General features: G+C 37.3%; 1 protein-coding gene across 1 annotated transcript in view; it reads right to left on the bottom strand.

Annotated features, from left to right (window-relative positions):
* Window positions 1-21,623, bottom strand: part of CDKL5 (cyclin-dependent kinase-like 5) — a gene marked incomplete at both ends in the record, with an annotated part of 45,569 nt that overhangs the window by 6,049 nt on the left and 17,897 nt on the right. The window contains 7 exons of the mRNA XM_010072484.1: window positions 2,025-2,148; window positions 4,274-4,379; window positions 4,639-4,737; window positions 7,727-8,684; window positions 11,005-11,165; window positions 16,178-16,258; window positions 21,217-21,406. Of these exons, the coding sequence (XP_010070786.1) occupies window positions 2,025-2,148; window positions 4,274-4,379; window positions 4,639-4,737; window positions 7,727-8,684; window positions 11,005-11,165; window positions 16,178-16,258; window positions 21,217-21,406 (1,719 nt within the window). The remainder of the gene's footprint in view (window positions 1-2,024; window positions 2,149-4,273; window positions 4,380-4,638; window positions 4,738-7,726; window positions 8,685-11,004; window positions 11,166-16,177; window positions 16,259-21,216; window positions 21,407-21,623) is intronic.

The raw sequence follows: 21,623 nt of genomic DNA, 5'->3' as shown, positions 1-21,623 counted from the left end.
AAACATTTTCAGGAAAATAGGGAGTAGGAAAAGCAAAGACAAAGAGGAATGAATGCCCAAATAGCAGTAACTTGGTGTTGTGGGCACTGCCATTCCTCCCATTTCATCAGAAGAAATGCTTATTCTTATGCAGGTTCTTCTCTCAAAGGAGCTGTTCCACTTTGTGAAAATATCTGAGTACATTAACTAGAGCAAGGACTTAAATCTATCTCAAAGTTAATGAAGGGCCTTATTCACTAGGCCATATTCAGCATCTCTGTGGTCCTTTCACTATTTCAACAAGATGAAACAGCTTCAGGAGAATATACTGTGGGAAACAGAGAATGTGCTCCAAAACAACCTCTAACTTCTGGTTCAGGGCGTTCACTTGTTAGATCTAAGATCATGGTTCAAACCTCTGGTTAAAATAATGAAGAACAAGGGCCCTGTACATGTGTTCTTCACATTCCAAAAAATAATGCTGACCCTAGAACATTTGTTACTTTGAGTAGGTCCTGGTTTTGACTGGTAATTCCATCCTCGAGCTGAAGAATCTTCCCAATAAAAGGTTAGTGGATATTGGTCTGTTCCTTTGAAAAATTATGGTTTTGGTAATTTGGCATTGTAAGAAAAAAAAAATACTTAGTAAAAAAATTCCCAACCAGCTCTAATAACATATGCTATTATTTCAGTTCAGAGTTAAAATAACATTACATGTTTCTTTGCAGTGACCACATAATAAAAGGTAATATACTGCCAAATGATATAAAAAGCAAAACAAGATTCCAGTTGGCTTATGTTATATGCAAGATAATAAGATTCAGATACGAAGGACAACAAAATATGTAAAAGGGTTCAACAGTAGGAATAAATACCTTCTTTAGCCACATAAGTACCACCTTTTTACATAAATGACCGGATTCCTCAGCTAACTTCCACAAAATGGATGTAGGTGGAGCTACTGAAGGACAGGAAGCAGACTCTAGTGAATCAGAGCACGTGACAAGGGTTCTGGAGTAAACATCTGCTATTACTGATATGGGTACAGAACCTGAACACAAGCTGAAATACCACTTGTTTCCTTTACCCACACCCTCCCTTTCTTTTTTTATCAAATAATTCACAGGTTGTTCATGTGAAAACACATTAAGTCAACAAACCACTGACACAGTTCTTTAGATTGCATGATTTTATCGCACTTTCACAGAGCAGTGTTTCAGACAGGGGCACAAAGCATAGCTGAACCATGCAAATGCATACAATCCATTTCTCCCACCAGACCTTTGAAGCTCTGTTTGCTTATTTTTATTCAGTGTGCTTTATTGTGATTGAACAAAGTAGATTAAGAGTATTTTAGAACTGAACAGCTCTCAGAGCAACAAAATTAAGATATTTCCCTTTAAGTCCTGCAAAGCTATGCATATGCTGTCATTCGATTAGCATAATTATAGTCAATTTTTCTATGTTATATAATGGAGCCATGTGATACTTTTAATCCTTTAAAATCAATATACACCATTAAGATGTTGCTTAGTCCATTTTCCCATAGAATGTACTCATTTCCTCCTGTGGTACATAAGCAAAAAGAGCAGCAGTCCCCATTGCAGGATGAATATTATATTCTTCATTAATACAGTCCTATTTTATATATGGAAACATGCATTTTGATTTTTTTTTTTCCATTTGTATGACAATTCATGCTTCTGGAACCCACAGATGAAGCTACAGCCTTGCTATCCATACTATAAGCACAAAAGCACTTTGTATTATCTTTAACTAAAGATTAATAGTGCAAAAAAGTCAGGAAAGACTGGACAAAAGTATATAAACTTTAATGCATTCAGTATGATGGTGTAATGAAGTATTTCTTGTTGCTTAAAATAGGACAGAAAACATGCAATGCTATGGCAGTATAGTCAGAAGAAGCAACGAAGCACATATAGGCAATTGCAAATTTTGATAAGAACGCAGGGTTGTCTTCCCTCCTGTTAAAAATCCCTCTTTTTCCTGCCATTCTCTACACATCTGTGTAAATAACAACTCACCAGGTATCAAAGGTGGTTTGTCTCTTTGAGTGGTTTGTCACCGTGCTGCTGTCTGCTGGTAACACAGAGGCTCTGTTTGACACATTGTTTTCTACGTACGTACTGTCCGGACGCGGAGATGGAACTGAACAGAGAAACAGCAAACAATGTATACAGAGCTCTGCCTAAAATCTCATCTTTTAGTTGTCTGCTTCCTCTCTACCTCTTTTACAGAAACAAGATAGTGAAGACACAGTTGTACTTTATGTATGACTGAAAAAAGGCATACTTTTTTTTACAGTTGGAAAGCTGTTGTTCTGTGATACTTGCATGGTAGTATCAGTTTTAATGAGACCATCATCAGAAGTTGGGAAAGTTGTTATTAGATTTGAGAACATTTCTATCTGTAAGGAGCCATAAATGTGATCGATATTTCAAAACAGGAAATAGAATAAAGGTTGGAATGCTCTTATTAAAGACACAAAGTTCTCCAGTTTACATTTTGTCTTCACTTACACCTTAAAAAAAACCCAGTACCCATACTGAAAAAAATTACTTTGTATTTTGAAACAACTAAGAGTAAGAGATTACTCACTAAAAAAGAAAAGAATCAAAATCAGATATCATATTTTTTTAAACAGACATACACTGGATTTGAAAATAGGTTATACATACCTAGAACATAAATTTATTAGAATTATGAATACCACCAGAAATACCTGCACTGAATTAAAAACTGATCAGACACTAATTGCAGCATTACTGCAGCATCACACTATACTGTTTATCAAAACTGAATCTGTAAGTTTTTGTTCAAGCTGTAGTACAAAGTACATGCTAAAAACACTTGTATTAAATCAGTACTTAAGAACTGCATAAATATGAATTTACTTTTTTTCATAGCAACTTTTTATTGCAATCATTTTTTCATATACTATGATCTATGTATTAGTTAAATATAGTAGCACTTTTCCAATGAAATAATTAAGTCTATGAACTAAAATATATTTGTTTCATAGACACAATTAAAGAGGAGAAAACCTATAGTTTATAATATGGAATTGAATGCAGCCCCAGACCTCCAGTTTTCTTAACACACAGCTCATGGAAAGTCATTCTTCCTTGGAACTTGTTTCACTATGTATAAAAAAAGGATAATCCATGTCCAAGTTCAGGAGTGTTTTAAGGATTAACAAAGACAATTCAGGACTGAGGATTCTTAAGGATTCTCTGTTGCATGTGCTACAAAACCTTAAACTCAAAACCATTGCTCAAAACAGTACAAGCTTTAATATTGCTCACAGGCTTTAATATTGCAATGGCACACTTGCCAGGATTGGCAGATTTTAACATGTCTAAATCAGGTCATCAGCCAACTGATCAACCTGAAGAGGATCAGAGGGAGATTTGTGACTCCACTTAAGGTTATTAGGTGACTCATAATCGAATTTTAGCTGATTGGAACTTCTTAAGGTTCAGGGGAGTCCCACAAGTCTCCTAACACTTGCAGGACAGTAATTAGCTTCTTACCATCCTTGCCCTTTTTTGAAAGGATTACCCAGGTTTAGCCATGAGGCAGCTGCTCAGAAGTCACCACCTTTAGTGTACCATAACAGAACAGTATCTATCAGGATGTGTGTGTGTATATATATATATATATATATCTCTATGCACACAGATACATATATATATTCGCACATACACAGTTCTGTGTTATTATTTATTCTGAACTGAGATGATATAAACATGCTTTTGCTTCTAGGAAACCCTGATCTTTAATAAGTCTGAACAAAAGAAATTAATATAGGTTTCAACCAGTGAAAAACTAGCATTACAGTTCCATGCACCACAGTGTCTGAAATAAATCAGTATGTATGGCAATGTGCTACAAGTACAAAGCAGTTTAGATATAATGTTGATAAGCACTTAAAATATCAACTAAAAACATTAATGAACTGTTTACTCTGGTAATATTAATTTATTTTGTTCAGCTTCCCCAAATATCTCCTGCTTTACAAGGTAGTGCACTGGATATACTTTTCAATTGAAATGAGTTATAATTTGCAAACAGATATTATGATATTAACACAGTTACTGCATACATCCTAGCACGTCAACCCAGTCTCTGAAAGTGGGGTAACAATTCTTTTTTCAATAAACTGTTTTAGTTGTTCGTGTTAGTTCTCCATACCTGTATCCATTTCCAATACTTAGTTTATTCTCCATGTTAAAATTCTGGTTTAATTTTGAAAGATCCACCATAAAATTACCTCTGTAAAAGCTGCCAACTCTTCTCGGAACAGGGTCATTATACAGAATTCTATTTTCCTTAGTAGATGCTCCATCTTCTGTGTGTGGATCATGATATGCTCCACCCTAAACAAAAGAACAATCAACTATATAAAATGAAAGACTGATTTTCTGTTTTTAAACCAACACACATAAGCAAGAAACACCAAACTTAACCATACACAATTTCCCTTTCATGTTATTAATAACTGCCAATATCAACTCACAGACTATGCAAACAATAATTATTTAGTTTTGCTGCTTGCTTGCTTTTTCCAAAATGGCATTAATAAAATTTTTTCCTCTTAGTTGTAATTTTAAAGACTTGAGAATGATTCAAACCCACAGATTCTGGCTGTGAATGAAATGCAGTTGTAACATCTCTGGAGGAAACTTTTACTGGAGGCCTTGTCAAATTAATTTCTGATAGAATCTTGTCACTTTGCTACTGGCGGATTTTAAAAAGCAAACAGGAAATGAGTATAAGTTGTGATAATTGCAACACCGAAGCGTGATCTCTTATCAGCTGTTATGCAGTAGTACCTAGAGGTACCAACGGACAACAAAATCTACTATATGCAAAATAAGAGGTAGTCCCTGAACTAAGAAATCTATAAGCTCATTACGTCAGACAGGATAGCAGAAAGAATATTATTACCTCTAATTTACTCTGTTTTCCTGAATACTGTACTTCCTGGAAGGTACTTCAAGCAAAAGCTTAAGTATGCCCTCAGAAACATTCATATGCAAGTAATTTGCCACCAAATACGACTTGACTTCACCCTTAAATGAACCAGATGCTGCAATTTTTCCCACAGTGCAGACTGACCAGATAAAATTCAATACTCTCTACAAAACCCCGCAGGAAACTGTACTGAAACCCCAACTTCAATTTAAATCTAGAATGTCCAAGAAAGAAAAAACCCAACCAGAAGTAAAAACTGGGATTTCAATTCATTGCATGAGTGATAAAAATTAATGAAGATCTGGCCTCACTGTCACAGGTAATACAACCCTTGAAACTGTGCCAAGATGAGAAATGGAGTTAAAACAATGCTTTAAATCACAGTTTGATTCTTCTAAAATTTACAAGAGGTTGAAGCATTTGATTAAATTACTACTTGTGTAAGACACCTCTTCTTTGTCAGCAGTTAAGTTACAAATATGAGACAGTAATAGCAACTTGTACTTGATTCTCTTCTGCTTGCCCCCTTTGTGTACATTTATTTTAAAATAAAAAATAACCCTTAAAACAAAAGTTGTACTGAGACTTGAAAAGCCATTAAGTTAACACTGAATGCGAGACTTTTTTTTTCTTTTTTCTCTTTTTTTTTAAAAAGTAAGATTTAAAGCCTGGCAAACAAACAATGCTTCGCTTTCAAAAGACTTGGTAGAGCTAAAGAGAAAATCAATGAGAAACTAAAAACATGGAAGTGAGAAACCTTCACAAAATATGAGCAGAAATAGAGAACCAGTAGAACTGAATGGAAAAAAATAGGAAAACAATAATCTTTGAGAATGCTTTTCTTGATTTTTTTTTTTTTTTACTTCAGTCATCCTGAGAGGTTAGATTTTATGATTTCTAATGCAGCATTTAGCAAAAAAAAAAAAAAAAAAAAAGAAAAAAAAAAGATAGGAAGGAGCCAAAGAATGACTGTGAAAACGCCTTTACAAGGCATAAGAAGACTGACAATTTGATTCTGATTTGTTATTGCAGGTAGTATAAACAAACAAAAACAGCTTTGTGAATTTACAGGTCTTCCTTTCAGACTTGTGATGGCTGAAATACAGATTTAAAAGCATTAATTGAAGGCTTAAGTTTAAAAACACTGACCACAAGAAGTAAAGGCAAGTGCTTTACAAATGAGGCATTCCAAAGCAAACCAAAATTAACAAAATGTAAGCATTAAGATATACATCAATTTTTCTAATTAAAATAAAAATCTGTCATCCAATTGTCAAAAGGCAATGAATGATCTAATAAAAACTATCTGCCTCTACATAATATGAAATAAAATTAAAATTACTTCTCAAATTAATCCCTGCTAACAAAATGCAGAAAAAGATCCCAATGTTTTGAAGAATATAAGATAGCATGAGCTTTTATTATGAAAAACTCAAATGTTAGCATTATTGCCCTTCCACAGTAACATCCTGATGAATAAGTAACATTTACCTTGACTGAAATCAAAGAGAGAGAAAAATGACTACACTAAAAATTTTGATGAGATCTTTTCTCATATGTGAATACACATAATCCTGAATGGAGACGTGGTAAGTACAAAAAAAGCCATATTCTGCCTTTTTTCCCTACTAGTCTGAAGAGGCAACCACTACCTGAAAACTCCTTTTTATGGTACTTGTAGACCACTACCAACTCAGTTAAACATATTTCTTACATTAAGTAGGCAGAGCTTTTTAGTCTCTCACAGTAAAGCACTATTTTTTGACCTTAAATAATAGTTGCAGCTCTTTGATGTCCTTCAGTTTGTCAACAAATCTGAACTAGAAGTCACTTTATCACAGATGTACGTATAGAGAAACAAACTCTCATTTTTTAACTTCTCTGTGCACTGTTTTGCTCCAATTTGGATCAGTGGCATAGCAATTTAAAGATCTGGGGACAAATGCAGTCATCTTTAAATATCTGATGCGTAAAGCATCAGATAATTCAGAAGTGTTGTGTAAGGAGTGTAAATGAATAGCAGAAGTAGTCCTTCCTCTGCTCATTGAATAATGCTCACAGTAAAACACAACAAGGTATCTAGTGACAGTGAGCACTGTAAAGAGTCAATTTACCAGTGGCCTCTCCAACATAAAAGCTCTAGACTACCCCAGTTATTTATCATACTAAGCAAGAGAAATATTGCAAGTTTTGATATTCCTCTAGCAAATTATGGCATTTCAGCAATAATGTCCTGCTGTAAGCGAATGAAAAGCTCACTTCAAAAATTAACATTAGCATTCATAACAGAAAGACATACAAGAAAAGCTAAACAAGTACACAAATGAGAAGGTTAATTAAGCAAAACATTATGATAAAAATGACATCAGACAATGTAAACAAAGACTAGGAACCGCTAATGAAATTTTAACTTCAGAGAAAAGGTTTTCTGTTCTCGCATTTCAGTACTTTAAGAGAATGGTATTCATAGTTCATTTAAAAAAAATTATTTTAAATAGCCTTTCATTTTGCACTTGAAATATTTAGCCCTTCTGAAAAAAAACCCTATCATCCCTTGCCTTACAACAAGACAAATAACTATACAAACAAACAAACAAAAGAGAGAAAGCAGGATGCTGTCCCCACACGAAGTGAAGAGAGGAAAGTAAGCCCCCCGTAATAGGCAATATTTTGAACTAACCCTATTAGTATCTTCTGTACAGTCTTCTCGTGATGAGCCAACAGATCTTGTGAGTGACTTATGCTGCACCTGTGGAGATAACAGTTGCAGGCTGTTTGCTCTGGCTGCCATCCCTTGCCCTATGCTTAAGCCACCCTCTGAGCCCTTTGACCTCACTCTGTCCCGGCTCACATACATAGAGTGTCTATGAGGGCGCTGCTGTGAAGAAAAAGGACTGGTATAACCTAGACCATAGGAAAAAGATTCATGTGGAGCAGATAGAGAGTGGGAATGGCTTCCATCCATGTGATCTGGCAGTTTTAACTCCTCCATTGTTTTGGAGTGTCTTGTTGACGGTCTTCGGGTATCCAGGGTACCCTCACTGCGGTTATTCCTCCCGGACGGACTGAGCAAAGTTCTGTTATCACTGTGTCGGGGAGCAGTTGGACTAGTAGGAGAGTTCAAGTCCATACAGCTGGATGGAAAATACCTACTGCTGTTTGGTTCTGCAGCTTGGGCCCTGGCCTCAGAAAGGTTGCCCACGGATTTTGAGTCTGTCAGAACCCCATGGCTCTTTGACTTTGTCCGATACGAAGGACTCTTAGAAGACTGTGGGATAGTATCAATATAGCTGTGGCGACTGTGCTTATCGCCAGGTTGCAGTGTCCCAGTTTTGCTTTGAGAAGTTTCCATAAATGAGTGCCGGTTCTGCTGAGACCTGGTGTTAGACTTCAGGTACTTTGTGCCTCCACCATCAGAACTTTTTGGGTCCACATTAAAATCAAATTCTGTTTTTGCCTTTGTTTCCTTTGGGCTGAGAAGATGTGGCATGTTATTATTGGCTAGATCCTTGTTGCCAGATCCAGGTGTGTTGCTCGATTTTTTTGCGTGCATTGGACTGTGTGCAGCTCCAGGAAGGTTTCCATTTAAAAAGCTTTCATTTGCTGGAAGACCTTCTTCTCTTGGCCCGCCAACCCCTAGGGTCTGTATGTCCTTGCTGTTTGATCTGTGGTGTGACTGCAAAGCAGAACTTTTGCTGGCTTGATTTCTACATCAAAATGCATAAAGAAGCATTAATATACGAGATTACATATTCACGTATTAATAACTTCAAAAAAGTACACTCATTTCAGAAGGGAGTTGCCATTTAAAACCACAAAATTTAACTTTTCTAAGATCAAATACTGCCAACTAGGCATCAGAAGCTCCACTAAAATAACAGATTTGCAAGTGTTCGTACATTGTTGTTTCTTTCTGGTTATATCTTGATGGACATCAGCTTTGGTTAATGGATTTAGCTGACAAAAAAAATGAACATCTAAAATCCAGTCATAGAAATTCCAACATATAATTACACATTTATGCATGTGTGCGAGTAATGTAGTGCTTACATTATTGATGTGCACATATATTATGAAAATTAGCTGTATAACCATTGAAAAAATCTAAATACACCTGGCATATCAAAGTGAAGGTAGAAGAATGAAGTATTTCAGCACTGTCAAAAAAACCTGATACAATCAATGCTCCAGGCCATCTAATGTATGTTTGATTTGGAGGGAGAGGGAGAAGGGAGTGGAGAGGAGGGTGAAAGGAGGATATTTTGCTGGTAAAGACATCAAGATGGAGTGAGCCTGAGCTCAGTGCAGCAGAGCAAGCCCTGTAACACCAAACTGAAAACAAGTTCTACCACAGGAACGCCAGCTTTTGTGGAACTTGGCACTATCGCAGTTCTTGGCATACTAACTCATGCCCAAAGCTGCATCCAAATTGCTCTGTAACCCAGACTGACTTGGTGCAGAACTACTTGGTCATGACCTTAACCTCTACTCCACTTTCCAGCTCTCCTGATTTTGGGATTATGGGACTGAGATATGAGTTGGTTCTGCAAAAACTCAGCCTGAATTTATTTGAGCAGGATTTATTATCTCTGGTTTTCTGGCAGAAAACCAGTTCTGCTTCTGGATTTACGCTGGCATTGCAAACTAGCCGTGACTGAGCAATGCTGTAGCTGTACTTGTTAGCCTTGATGGACCTAGGCTGGCTATTTCTGTATCAAATCTATGATAATGTAACTCTGTTATACTACTGAGCATTAAAGTGAGAGCTCACTGTACAGATGAGTTTCTACCTTTGTTGATCTTGTTAATTATAATTGGATAATGCTAGCCATTTTTATAATTAGGATTTTTGTATTACCCACCTTCAGTGATCTAATTATGTACTGTATTACAGTTTCCAGAAATCTAGCAATTTTAATGGCAGTTTAAAATCTCTTTTAGTTAAAAGCAAGTATATTTTTTAAAAACTTATCAGATATACAAAACCTAGTAATTTTAAATCAATCAGCTAGGCAAGCCTTTATTAGACAAGAAGTTACCCATGGATCTCGGGTTTTCTTTCTGATGCCCGATCTCCAATGGTAAAACTTCTATCCTAAATATCTATAAGGGCAGCTAAAACTTCTTGGTGTCTATCTCCAAAAAAGTATAGATTGTACATGTCATCATCCCAAATTTTAAAATGAGGAGTAATTTTTTGAATCTCACAGGAAGAGCTAAAGAAAAACATGGCTACAATTAAAAGCTATCATTCTGCATACTTCAGAGGGTGACCCTTAGGAAAGGTTTTGTCAGAGGACTACCATAAGGCTTTTTGTACTGAACTACTTTATCCACCAGTAATACTGGTTCATTGATGTATTAAAACCAAGTGGTTTCTCTCGAGCTATGCAGGTCCAACAAGGGAGTCACTGAGCAAATACAGCCTACTTTAAGTTCAAGTAGACTACACTTGATTGGTAACTGCAACTGCAGACAAAATTCTGTTCATCCCCAATCTGGAGCATGATCAATGCACACAATTTTCAGGATATTTAGCTGCTAAAAATCTGTGTGAATTTTGAACCTTCAAATATCAAAACCTTGGACAGATTTGCACATGTACAGTAATGGTAGCATTCCAAAGAAAAGAACATTCCTTTGGAATCTCAGGCATCCTCCAAGCCACAAAATTCCTACTGTTCAAGAAAAAGGCTAAGATCTTTTTTTTAAGACAGGTAAGTCAACTTATTTTTCCTTTGGCATATGCAGAAACAGCTTGAATATTGTCTTTGTTTTTCTTCAAGAAGCATTCAGCCTGATGCAAAAAGTTAGCAAAAATTTCAGCTTGAATAGCTATAACACAGTAAAACTGTGTCTACTTTCATTATTCAGTGAGGCAACACGGAATAGTATATGTCTCAATGTGTCTAACCTGTCAAACGACTACTTTTCTTTTCTTGTAGATGATGCTGTATGTAAGCATGATTTCAACTCATTCATTGGCAGAGCAAACATCAGTGATGACAATGACAGGAATACACTTACCTGTTAGATAATGTGTTGCTGTCTACGTGGTAAGGTTTTCTCTTAGCTGACCGTGAAGGTGAGCTTCCACAGCGATCCAAGAGTCTTTGGGTTTGAAATGAAGGATGGTTCAAACATTGTTCTGTCAAATATCTGTCAGCTGGATCTAACTTCAGTAAGTTCTTTGGAAAAAAAATCCCAAAGTTTAAATGTTAGTATCTGTATTTGCATCAGCAAAAAAATATTTAAAAATAAAGGACATTATTGGGATAGTTGTTTAACCTCCAAAGTTTTTGTGACTACATGTAACTCTTAGAATAATTTCCTATTGCATTAAACATATGATACAAAATAAACACTTTAAAAAGCTATCTTCTACTTAAGAGATGGAAGGCCTCAGCCTTGCTTATTATCAAACATATGTAAGTGCTATATGTATATAATGAACACATGCACACATACATATGCAGTGATGTGTGCTTAAAATATGCTTAAAATAAAAAAAAATCTAAAATTAAAAAATGTTTTATGTATATACCTATACATATTTAAAATACATGTATTTGAAACATATTTTTCAGGATATACCATACAACAATGTTGTTCAGAATGAAAACTATTAAATTTACCAGTAATAAAATTCTACAATGAAACAGGCTTTACAAACAGAACAACCATATGGGAACACTCTTATATACACAAAAATAGTATTTTAAAGTTAGTCTTTTTAACAATACACAAATATAAGAGTTCTGGTTTTTACTTCTAGGGTTCAAGTCCACCCATATTTTTAAAGAATCATCTAAACTGTTTAAAATATACTCAGAAAAACATTTGCCTTATAATTCTGTTTAGAATCACAGCAGATCTAACAAAGACACTTTCTGACATGTAGAAAATATTTAATCACAAAATTGAAAACCAGTAGGTTGGGTATTTTGATAAGTTTTAAAAGTTTCTTGGAGGAACAGGGCACTACAAAACTTATCTTGGAATATTTGAACACGCATGACTGTCAACAAGGATAAAAGTTTGAACGGCTATTAAGTAAAAAGAACAGCTATTTTTTAAGGGTATGTTGGTCGAACGGAGAACAACTCTGTGTATATATGCATGTGTATACACACACACAATGCATATCTGTATGTACATTAACACAGTATTCAGCCACTTGACCACAAACTGGTTTTCCCTTCACAGTGTGCTGGTTTTGGCTGGGATAGAGTTAATTTTCTTCAAAGTAGCTAGTATGGGGCTATGGTTTGGATTTGTGCTGAAAACAGTGTTGATAACACAGGGATGTTTTAGCTGTTGCTGAGCAGTGTTTACACAGCGCCAAGGCCTTTTCTGCTTCTCACCCCACCCCACCAGTGAGTAGGCTGGGGGTGCACAAGAAGCTGGGAGGGGACACAGCTGTGACAGCTGACCAAAGGGATATTCCATACCATATGCTGTCAGGCTCAGCATATAAAGCTGGGGGAAGAAGAAGGAAGGAGGACAGATGTTCAGAGGGATGGCGTTTGTCTTCCCCAGTAACCGTTATGTGTGCTGGAGCCCTGCTTTCCTGGAGATGGCTGAACACCTGCCTGCTGATGAGAAGCAGTGAATGAATTCCTTGGTTTGCTTTGCTTGAATGCATGGCTTTTGCTTTGCCTATTAAACTGTCTTTATCTCAGCCCACGAGTCTTCTCACTCTTACTTTTTCAATTTTCTTCCCCATATCACCAGGGGGCAGTGAGCTAGCAGCCGGGTGGTACTTACTACCAGGTGGGGTTAAACCATGATGTAGAGGATTTCTGCACTTCAAAATGGAAAATGCACTGGAAACAAAGCAAGTGGCAAACTACATTCCTAGGTAGTTTGGTCGTACAGTATGCAGCATCTTCCTTTCTCAAGTGACAAGCTGTGTACTGAATGATTAACTTTTTCTTTCCCCCTTTTTTCTGGTGCTCGTTACTACAGTGGCTCTAATGGTCTAAGCAGCCATGAGAAGGCCACACGTGACTTCTACATTCCTCCTCAGAAGAGAGGATGTTCAGAGGCTTCATTCAGGTGCCTGTACACTAACTTGCAGAGCCTGGACCACAAGCAAGGACAATTGAAAGTCTATAGTGAATCACAAGGCTGCGAACCTGCCTGGAATCACAGCAAAGTAGTGGGACAGGGCTCACGGCTGAGGCATGGTCAGTGATGCGTACAGCTGGCTTTAGATTGAAGGGGTCAGGAGGGAGAAGAGTGGCACTCCATACAACCAGGTTCCTGGATGGTATCAAACACCAGTAGGAAACAGTAGGTATATCCATTGGCAGTCTCTTGAGTCAGGATTAGAAGGGAAAGAAGCATTTGTGATGTTATGGTGGCAGTTTGCTACGAACTACGCATTGAAGAGCATGAAGATGATGAAGAGGAGAATTCTCTACAACAAGCAGAAGCCTCTTGATCACAGGTCCTCATCCTCATGCCAGACTTCAACTATCCAGACATCCAGCCTGTAGTGATGATCTGGGAGATTTCTAAACTATGTTGGTGGCAATTTCCTAGTGCAGCTGCTGGAGAGATAAATCAGCCAAGGACAGGACTTGACTCGACCTGCTGCTCACCAACACTAAAGTACTGGCGACAAATCGGATCACAGAAGACAGTCTGAGCTGTAGCGATCATGAGCTGATTACAGTTAGGATTCAAAGGAAGGGTGGGAAGATAAGCATCAGGGATAGGACTTGGGATTTCAGGAGACCAGACTTCAGCTTCTGTAATGAATTACTGGGCAGACAATTTTACAAAAATTGCCATCAGAGGAAAGGTGTCCAGGAGAGCCACTTGATTTTTAAAGAAAATTTACTGAGAGTTCAGGAACAAAGTACCTTACTGTACCACAAAAATGACCACAAAATTTTGCATAAGGTCAGGCAGGCTTAACAAGGAGCTTCTTAACGAACAAAAATGCAAAACAGGAGTATTTAAGTAGAGTCAAGGGCGGGATATAAAGAAGGACTACAAAAGCACTGTGTTAGCACAACATATAGGCCACTTTGGAAAGACAAAGTTCAGCTGGACCTAAGGCAAATGAAGAATATAAAGGGTAGAAAAAAGGGGTTCTACAAGTATTCTAGTAGTAAACAGAAGCTCAGAGAAAATGCATGTCTGCTGCCGAATGGGGGAGACAACTGAATGACAGATGACACGAAAAAGACTGAAACACTCGATGCCTTTTTTGCCCAAGTCATGACATGCAAAACCTGCTCCCAATTCCCAAATGCATGCTCGCAAAACAGCATGATTTGAGAAGGAGAGGGGAGGAGAGGACCAACAAAGCAACAGGGCCAAACGGATGCCTCTTCGTTAATCTAGTCCAGAAATGCTCTCTAAATAGAGACATATCAAGAACTCACTACTTTAGTGGCATAAGTTAAAGTGTGGGTTATTCAGTAATCGAGTAATCAGACCTGAGGTCCCTGGGAATGCAGATAATGAGGAACACACCAAGCATGGACATATGCCAGGCTGTCCAGCTTCTGGAGAAGAGACAGGCACACAGCAAAGTATGTGCAGCATTTGTAGCATGCAACTTAACCACAAGTCTATTCTGTTCTCTTCTTGTAGTCTTCTGCTCATTCTTTAACAATGTTCAAACTCCTGAATTAAGTAATGTAGGCCAAACACAAAAGATGCACTCCACAGAATCCTTGACCTTTCTCACCTTGTAGGGAGAAATACGGACAGAAAAGTTGAAAAGAATTATTTAAAGTGGAATGGAATTATGTGTAAATCTGGGTTTCCCTAAAACACAAGTGTTTCATTTCACGACTTTGCAACTTTTAAATCACACCAAAAGAACCCAGAAGACACTGATATATAACATAAAAATTATGATAAAATGACAATAAACCCCACCCCAGCACATGTAACAATGGTCTGAAGAATGATCTTGAAATTGGTGTTCTGCAACATACGCTACTACAGCTTGAGCTACAGCTAACTATGATGCCCGAAAAAAGTTTCTGTGACTTAGAAAATAGAGGAGAATGCATAACACCAAAACAAGCAGTTACATGCACTGAGGTACCTAATTTTGTGGACTCCATGAAACCAAGATAAAAGCTATGCTGACTTTCTTCATAAGGCAGGGAGATTAAATGAAAGTTATTTGAACTGGTTGTGTTAAAGAAAAAGAGTAGAGCAAATTTGGTGGATTTGTGCTGGCTACATCAATACTGCTAAAAGCAAGTAAACACTCAAGTACACCCCAAAGCGGATAACCTCTGGTTTCCAAGACAACTGGTGCAGATGGGCTTGGGACCATGCAATTAATTTAGAGTTGATTAGCCATATCAATACTTCATATTTGTCCCAGATTGCCTCTAATTCTTAGGTGGCACCCCTATAATTCTAAACTTAATTTTTGACACTATGACTTTTTTTTCAGATTACAGTGGATGAAATAATGGGAGGGTTGTACTGTAGCTTACCACAACAGATGTTTTTATAGTAAAATAACAAGGACAACATACCCAGGAATATGGCACAAATGCATAGCACAATGCTTTACTGTGTTTGGACATTTTGAGGGGAGACAGCTTCTCCTGATCCCCTGTAAGAAATTATCTCAAGAGCATATCCTAAGTTTGGCCATGGTTACCTATCCAACTTGTTCCAAAACAGGACTGAAGAGTAACTTAACATACATGCTGTGCAGAGATGTGTGACAGCAAGCAGATTAAGGATTCAGGTAAAAAAAAATAAATTACTGTGTGTCAGCTTTGTCTTTACTGTGCACATCCTCATGCTTATCCAACTACAAATGAACAACTCAGGTTAGCATAATATTCTGTGGATTTATCTAAATTTATAATGGGTTGAGAGCTCAAATTCCAGCATTTCTAAGGTAATCTGTGCATCTGAATGTATGTCAGTGTGAATGCATATTGCTACAAATTATGGCGATTCTTTTGTCTGGACTATGTATTATTTATCAAATCAGTCAAATCTGAACAGACTGTCCAGGCATTTGCAAGGGATATTTTCCTGATTCCTAGGAAATATCAAGCCTTGCTACAAATGATGGTGATATCAAACTATCTCAAAAGGAAGTTCACAAGTATTTTAAAAATATACTTATTAGGAAACAAAGATAAAAAGTCACTTACATATTTTCCTACATATTACAGACAGAAAATAAAATGCATTTTCCTACCTTCATAAGATCAAGCAATACACCACTTAAAATTCCCAAGTATCGCCTCTCTAAAGACTGTGGATGATTGACTGCTGGAAACTGTAAAAAAATATAGCATAAATATACTGAGAATGTAAACAATATATACACAAATGCAATGGTTCAAAAATAGAAACTACACAGTGAACAAAGGCATGTAACTAATGGAACTTACATGCACTGAAAAAGCTAGTGGTTTATGAAACACTACAAAACATTTTAATGAAACAATACTGTTGATGTATGATGTGCAGCTAGTCAAAGAAAGTACTCTTGATTAGTAGGGCAGCCAAGGAACCTCTCTCAAATGAGAAATAATCCACTTAGATTTAGAAATGTGTTTGTGGCATTATGATTGACAGGAGGTAGGAGGTTTAAAATAGATTCAGAAATAACATACGAAATACGTATTTTAGTAAAGGATTAAAAACAGCTTTGAGAGAATTTGAGAGTGCAAATACAGTATTAATTTAATACTAAAGATTAACAGACAATTAAAAAATGTTTTTAGTGAAAAACATCAAAAACCCAAAGGTTTAAGGTTCAGGATTACTCCTGTGGTCATGCTGCAGTAAAAACTGGCAACACCATGAGAAGCAGTGCACACTGCTGGAGGGCATCTTTTGTCAACCAGAATCTGGACAAAACCTGATGAAGGCAGTATTTGAAACTAGCCCCATCTGGAAAAACAGGACAGGCAGGGATGATTTGAAGAAAGAAAAAACTAAAGCACAGAACTGGGGTTTTTTTGCTTGCTTTGTGAACAAGGCAAGAGTCAAATTAAATGAAGACAGAATTTTTTCATTTTATCAAATGAAAGAAAATTTGTTCAATATTTCATTGCTATAACATAACGTCAAGTACAATGAGTTGAAAAGAAACAGACAACAGAGATCCATTTCCAGTCTGCAGCACACATTGAACTGACAGCAAACTAATAGATAAATTGATTTCAGTGAGGTAACTTCAAATTTTAAAACTAAACATACATGCCAGTGTTTTAAGTATTAGAAATTCAGGCTGGATTGCCAACAGAGGCATAAAAAACCTCATGAATCCAGCTTATGCTGATTTTAGAGAAAATTCTGCATTTGAATACCAGAGAAGCCTCTGGAAAAAGAACTAACCAAACCAAACCAACAATCAGCCAGCCTACTGGCATTAATCACAGTTTATCCAAAACTATGCACCCGAGATCCAGACACTTTGGTAGCAGTTCCCAGAGTTGTGGAATTTGCCTAATACTATGCAAGTGGTTCAGTTGCAGCCTGCCTTGGTCCCATCCACATCCTATGTATTTTCTAAAAAGTTCTCTTTAGCTAACACATCGATGCAAGAATACTGACAATAGAAAGCATGCAGTGTTCTTGTCTGCTGGTACGTAAGAGCCATCACTGTATGTCCAAATAGGCTCACATACAGAAAATATACCCACATAAAACAGTATATGATAGTTAAAAATCACTGAAAATACAACAAAACATCAGAAATCAGTGATTAAGACACACAACAGCAGCAAAAAATCAACAAACATGAAGATAAACAAACATTTTCTGTGGAAGTTTACTATAGTACAAAAGCACAGAGAACTATGTGTTTTGTCTAAAATGTCAATGAGCACGAAACCTTAAAGACTTTATTCCTTTATTTTCACTTGTGCATTTTTCAGCTCTCACATATATAGAGATTGCTACAGTTAGGTGCTTATATTCACACAATCACCTTCCTCAGATTAAATACTAGCTTCAAACCTGTGCTTTAAAGAGCAACCCAGTGCAAACACTCATTTCCAAAATAAAGCATTTTATTTGGAAGCAAAATATACTGCACGTGCACCGTATGTGCAAAAGTGTTAGACTACTATGAATTGCTGCCCATCATCTGTACTGGCATTACTTTTCATAAATTACATTATGTGAGCTTTGAAGGAAAATGAAAGAACATGAGTTTGAATGTGTTTTTTCACAAATAGTCTCTGTATTTTTCTTTTTCTTTGCTTTCTTTTGAAGTGGTTTACTGAGGACTGAAGTAGTAGACTGAGGATTTTTTTAAAATCCAAGTCTATGTTGATCCTCAACAGTAACTTAGGTGAACCAAGGCCTCCATGCTTCCTCCACTTTTTACATGAACAAAATGGCAAAATATTCTTGTCTTCATGTAGAATAATGATCATAAAGAAAATTTTACATCTGGAATGATCATGGAAACATGCGAATGTGCCGAAGCCATGCAAAGCAGTAATAAGAGATGGCTATTCACTGGGATTTTTCAGATTCTCTGGTTTGCTTATAACTTATTCATAGAAAAAGATTTACAGCCCTATATTACGACTCACATTTTCCACAAAGCCTATTGGTACTTTCTGATTCCATATTATAGAATCATAGAATGATCAGTTGGGAAGGGACCTTAAAGATCATCTAGTCCCACCCCCCCTGCCATGGGCAGGGACACCTTCCACCAGAGGAAGCCTCATCCAGCCTGGTCTTGAACACCTCCAGGGATGGGGCATCCACAGCTTCCCTGGGCAACCTGTTCCAGTGCCTCACCACCCTCACAGTTAAAAAACTTCCTCCTAATATCTAATATAAATCTACCCTCTTTCAGCTTAAAGCCATTACCCCTTGTCTTCTCACTACACTCCCTGATAAAGAGTGCCTCCCCATCTCTCCTGTAGGCCCCCTTCAGGTACTGGAAGGCTGCTATAAGGTCTCCCCGGAGCCTTCTCTTCTCCAGGCTGAACAACCCCAACTCTCTCAGCCTGTCCATATGGGAGGTGCTCCAACCATCTGACCATCTTCAATGGCTCTCCTCTGAACTTGCTCCAACAGGTCCATGTCTTTCCTGTGCTGAGGACTCCAGAGCAGGACGCAGTACTCCAGGTGGAGTCTCACAAGAGCAGAGTAGGGGAAGAATCACTTCCCTCAATCTGCTGGTCACACTTCTTTTGATGCAGCCCAGGACACGGTTGGCTTTCTGGGCTGCAAGTGCACATTGCCAGCTCATGCTGATTTCCTTGGGCCTTCACCATACCATTTATATTTTCTTCCTCAAAAGGATTGAAAAGAGATCACTAAATACTCCCTAAACCTCAGGAGTGAGGAAAAATGTGTATATGCATATATATATGCATGGAGGAAACGAGCAGGAAGAAAAGAGAGAAAGTTTGCAAATGTACATCTGTATACATGTGCATGCGGTGCTGGAGTGTTCGCATTAGAATTTTTAAAATCCTATGCTACAATATGGTAGTACTCACAGTTGCAGTAACATAGAAATTCACAAAGCCTAAACATATGGATAAACAATTCAACATCATGGGCTAGTTTCTATCTTGTGAACACCCAGTGCCAGATCCACTTTGTAAATAATAATTTGCATGACCCAGCATACATTCTACCTACTGTGCAACAGAAAATCTTCCACTATTAAGCACTATTAGGAAAAATGTACTTTTAAGGTTGTCTTATTGCATGGAATAAATTTTTTCCACGAATTAACTAATGAATATCACATTCTGAACCAACATTTTCTGTAGCATTTTTGATGTTTAAGCCATTATTCAGACTTTAGTTCAGTATTCAAAACCTATTGTCTATTAGAAGGCATACATCACTGTTATCATCATTAGTATCCGGACTTTGCAGATGGGACTAAGGCGGCAGCAACATGTCTGAGGCCAAGTAATAAACCATTGATCCAGGATGAGACAGAGTCTGATAACTCTCAACACTGTGCTAATCAGATTAGGTCCATGCTGTCTTCTTGAACTACTGTATTTTAAACCTACAAAACAAAGATACTTCATTCTCATCCTAAGACATTACAGAGTATTTCTGCAAGTAAGATTACACTGTACAATTAGAACTGCTGTAAAATAATGTTGAAGAGGCAGTAATTTATTTTGCTTACAACTTTCAAAGCACTGCTTTCCTGATGAGGGGTATAAATTTTTTTAAATAGAAAATCCCATCCAGTCCAGTGTTCTAAACAGCATCTAAATAGGACCTTGCAAGAAATACTTGTCTAATCGTCTTTTTTTTAACCCTCCACTGATGGAGGGTCTACAAACTTCAACAAAACATCTTTGGAATTAGCTACCCTTGTCCTAACACCTTAAGCCAACTATTTATCATCATCAGCTAAACTAAACTTATAGAAACCTTTAACATGTTTTAAGACATTCTTTCCCTTTCTCATCAGATCAGGTCTCCTAAAACCTTTGTATGTCTCTTTATAGGATTTTACACTAATGATTTCAGACCATTTATCGATATCATAAATTCACCTAAGCAACATTCATTAGTAAAAAATGACAACCAAAACCAAATTATAAGGAAACACAAGTACAATCACTGGCCAGGTATTGTTAAAGATAACAGATCTATTACTTATATGTTGCTTCTGGGATTGTGCCACATGCGTGTCCCAGCTTGAGTAGCTTCTCCATACCAATGAGTCTCTGTCATTGCAGGGTATTAGCAAACCCCTGAAAGGGGAACAGTACTGTCAGGAGGAAGAGCTTCTTTACTCACGTGGCTTACATCAACTCCCCAGGAATACAACTCAAAAGGTAAAAAGCTCTTCTCCCAGGATAGCGGCATCTATGGCCTAGATTTTTCCAACATAGTAGCCTGAAGGCATCAGGCATGAATTTTCCACACCCTGAACTGACAGAGCGATGCCACTGAACTTCACAGTGCAAACCTGGCAGGGTAATGCTAAGCTGCATATAAATGCTAATTTGCATGCCAAAAAAGTCAAAGAAATGAAAGAAACTCTTTAATCAATTTTTAACAGTAAACTGAATATATTTGTAAAACTCAGTATTGGTGTAATCAGAATTTTGCTTTGAATTATGAATGACTTATAATCTAAATATCTCTTATACCTACACAGAAACACATGCAATAGATAATGCAAAATGTAAATGAAAAGAACCTTTACAGCAATAGAAACAACAGTGTAAATACTCTGTGAGTAAATTAAGAAAAAAAAAGAACAAAGCTTTCTCTTACCCGCAAGCCATGGAAGCGTGGGTTGCTGTAGAAGAGCTTCATCTGCTCGGCTGGCAGTGGGCCTAGCACCTTCTGAATGGTAAAGAGCTGGTCAATCTCACTCTCGCCAGGAAACAAGGGCTGCCCGTCACTCAGCTCTCCCAGGATACAGCCTACAGACCACATATCCACAGCCTTTCCATAAGGGGCTCTGTAAAATGAACATACATGTTTTTCACCCACTGACACTGTCTTCTTACTGAGCTATTTCAATTTATCGGCCATATTTCCCATGGCCCACTTCCTCACAACAGAGAAAAATAAACTTTGATATTAAAGAAACTACCTCAAACACCAAGCCCTCTGTTTCTGCCCTGGATTGCCTGATGTATTGCTGCTTGAAAGGGCAGGAGAGGAATTCTGAAGTA

The sequence above is a fragment of the Pterocles gutturalis genome, unplaced genomic scaffold (genome assembly GCF_000699245.1).
Source record: "Pterocles gutturalis isolate BGI_N339 unplaced genomic scaffold, ASM69924v1 scaffold11647, whole genome shotgun sequence".
Lineage (NCBI taxonomy): Eukaryota > Metazoa > Chordata > Aves > Pterocliformes > Pteroclidae > Pterocles > Pterocles gutturalis.
Note: the sequence above shows the minus strand (reverse complement) of the source record. Positions and strands in the feature narration are given on the sequence as shown.